The sequence below is a fragment of the Palaemon carinicauda genome, chromosome 34 (assembly GCF_036898095.1).
Source record: "Palaemon carinicauda isolate YSFRI2023 chromosome 34, ASM3689809v2, whole genome shotgun sequence".
NCBI lineage: Eukaryota > Metazoa > Arthropoda > Malacostraca > Decapoda > Palaemonidae > Palaemon > Palaemon carinicauda.
The window spans coordinates 50,652,327-50,655,329 of record NC_090758.1 but is presented as its reverse complement, the minus strand read 5'-3'; the positions used below and the strand labels follow the sequence as shown (position 1 = coordinate 50,655,329).

The 3,003-nt window shown below is 39.0% G+C and overlaps 2 protein-coding genes across 2 annotated transcripts in view; both read left to right on the top strand.

Annotated features, from left to right (window-relative positions):
• The first annotated feature begins 1,088 nt into the window (after positions 1 to 1,088).
• On the top strand, positions 1,089 to 1,484 carry LOC137626906 (uncharacterized). Its single transcript, XM_068357892.1, has one exon. It carries the CDS (start codon positions 1,089 to 1,091, stop codon positions 1,482 to 1,484), a length of 396 nt encoding a protein of 131 aa, XP_068213993.1.
• Positions 1,485 to 2,957: 1,473 nt separating this feature from the next.
• The window catches only part of LOC137626905 (uncharacterized), a 5,424-nt gene continuing 5,378 nt past the window's right edge, over positions 2,958 to 3,003 (top strand). Inside the window, exon 1 of the mRNA XM_068357891.1 lies at positions 2,958 to 3,003. This exon is cut by the window's right edge and continues 185 nt beyond it. Coding sequence (XP_068213992.1) covers positions 2,958 to 3,003 — 46 coding nt within the window.

The following is a 3,003-nucleotide window of genomic DNA, read 5'->3' as shown; positions in this document are numbered from 1 at the left end:
CTAAGGTAATATCTAGAGATAAACTAATAGCTGTCCAGAGGACAGATTGATCTTTATCTTGTTTGCATGATAAGGTTGTTGAAATAAAATCTTTGAATAAATCCCCTTCTTTTTATCATAATAATGGTATCCTAATGCGTTTTTACCGTCCTTCTAACTATTCAAATCTTGATACCTGGAGTGAGAAATACCAAATTATTGCTCTGATTAAAATGAAAAATATTTATGATAAAAAAAAACTAAAATTAGGAAGTTCAACCCAGGAGATCTTGTGTTAGCATATTTTCCTATCCCTGGATCCAAATTTTCCTCCAACTTCTTTGGTCCATATAAAGTAATTAAAGATTTCAATAACCATACCTATATGATTGAAACCACTGATAAAAGGAAAAGTACTCAAATTATCCATGCCAATATGCTTAAAAGGTATCATTCCAGAAATACTGAAATTGGTTATGGACACAAAATTGTATATATCAATGTTGAGGTCAAGGACGAGAAATCTGAAAACTTTATAGGGAAAATCCAGGTCAGTGTACAGTCCTCACCCATGACATCGAACTTCTACCAGGAACTGCTCCCATACGACAATACCCTTATCGCATCAGCCCGGCCAAGAAACTAGTGATGAAAGAAGAAGTGGAATATCTTCTGGGAGCCGGATTAGCAAAACCTAGCAAGTCACCATGGGCATCTCCATGTCTATTGATACCAAAGGAGGATGGCAGCATGCGACTGTGTACACACTACAAGAGAGTAATTTCTGCTACTGTTAAGAATAGTTACCCTTTACTCCGTCTAGATGACCTTATAGACTCTGTGGGCCAAGCAAAGTATGTATCTAAGGTAGATCTCCTCAAGGGGTATTATCAGGTGAAGTTAACATCTAGAGCCAAGCTTATATCAGCTTTCATAACTCCTTTTGGGTTATTCCAGTTTGAAGTAATGCCTTTTGGTTTAACAAATGCCCCATCCACATTTCAACTCATAATTAACTACGCTATTCAGGGTCTAGAGGGAGTGTTTGCATATCTAGATGATATATTGTGATAGGAGATTCTTGGAAAGAGCTTATGAAACGTTTGAATATGCTCTTTGATAGATTAAGAGAAGCCCAGTTAACAATAAATTTACAAAAATGTGTTTTTGGTCAAGCTACAGTAACTTACTTGGGACATATTGTGGGTGGAGGTAATGTCAGACCTAAAACTGCAAATGTTAATGCCATTCTTGATTCCCCAGAACCTAAGACTAGGAAATCCCTTAAAAAATTTTTAGGTATGGTTTCCTATTACAGGAAATTCTGCTGTAATTTTGCTTCAGTAGCTGCCCCTTTACATAGTCTTAGCATCCCTAAAAAGAATTATGAATGGAAAGAGAGATGTCAGGCAGCGTTTGAACGTATAAGATTTTTTTTGAGTAGTGAGCCAGTCTTACACAGTCCTAATTTTTCTAAACCCTTCTCTTTACAAGTACAAGTTTAAGACACGGGTGCTGGAGGAGTATTGCTGCAGGGAATTGATGGGATACTCCAGCCAATAGGATAGTCCTCCAGTAGCTTCAAGCCTCATCAGCCCTCCTACAGTACCATAGAAAAGAAGCTTTTAAGTTTGGCTCTTGCTCTACAAAAGTTTGAATGTTTTCTAAAAGGAGCTCCCATCATCCATGTCTATACGGACCACAACCCACCCACCTTTCTTGAGCGCACCAAGGCCCATAATCAGTGCTTACTAATTGGGCTTTATATCTTCAAAACTTCAACCTTCAAATAAAGCACCTCGAGGGCAGCGACAACGTACTTGCTGATGACTGGTCACAGGCCCATTCTCATACTTCGCAGGGGATGTAAGCTGTTTAACTTTGATCAAGCCACTCCGCTGTGCTTGATCCTCTAGGGGGAAGTATTGCACCTTCCACATTATTGTAATTATTGTATATATTTTGCCTGACTGTTTTCCCCTGTATACCACTATCCTTTGTCGTTTCCCAAAACATTTTTGCCTTGTTTCACACTCCTTGTTCTTATTTTTTCCGCCAATCCTAAATTTCTTCGACCCCTGAATGTAATTTTCAATCAGTCTCCACTCAGCAACTAAACCAAGGACTTTAGTGTCCGGCAGGGAAGCAGTCCCTTTTATTATAATGTATCTATAACCTAAGTATAAGTGATATTATTATAAGGGTTTAATAACGAATTGTGCTTTTGTTTCAAGTGTTCTCAATTTCCAGTGAGATTACTTTTCGAGACCTGGTTGTCGTTTATCATTTGTCGTTTGTCATTTGTCATTTGTCATATGTCCTATTGTCATTCCATCAAAAAATACCAGGTAACTGTATTTGATAGCTGCAGTAGGAATCTCTGCCAGGACACCAACATAAAAAGACCCTGACATCGCCAAGTTCTGTGGGTCTTCATCTTTATATTTTTCAATGACACGAGTTCCCATCGGTATTTTCGTCAAGCACTTATCAAAGTAGGCTAATTGTCGCCCCGGTAAGACACGTACGGAGCCAGAACTTTTGGTACTATTGTACATTACCTTGTAAAAAGTATTGTTTGGTTCACATTTGTTGGAGTACCTCCGAAATTCCTTAACATTCTAAGAAACTTACACAATGATATGCAAGCCTGTGTAAGTATGGGTGGTAGTAAATCACAACTTTTCAGGGTAGAAACTGGAGTAAAACAAGGATGTGTCCTGGCTCCATTAATATTCAACATCTACCTGACTGCAGTCACCCTCCTGAGCCACCAACAAGTCAACGAAGAAGATCAATTGAAAGTGCAGTTTCGACTGGACGGAAACTTATTCAACCTTAAGCGCCTCCAGTCTGTGACAAAAACAACAATGACACATCTAATGTAACTCCAATATGCAGATGATTGCGCTCTGGTGGCTCACTCGCCAGATGCCCTCCAACGCAGACTTACCATTGTCTCTTCAATTTACCGAGCCATGGGGCTCAAAGTTAACATCAACAAAACTGAAATCCTATCCCAGC

Bases quoted from the DNA above. Each gene is read 5' to 3' on its own strand.
- LOC137626906 (XM_068357892.1), top strand. From the start codon at position 1,089: ATGCTCTTTGATAGATTAAGAGAAGCCCAGTTAACAATAAATTTACAA.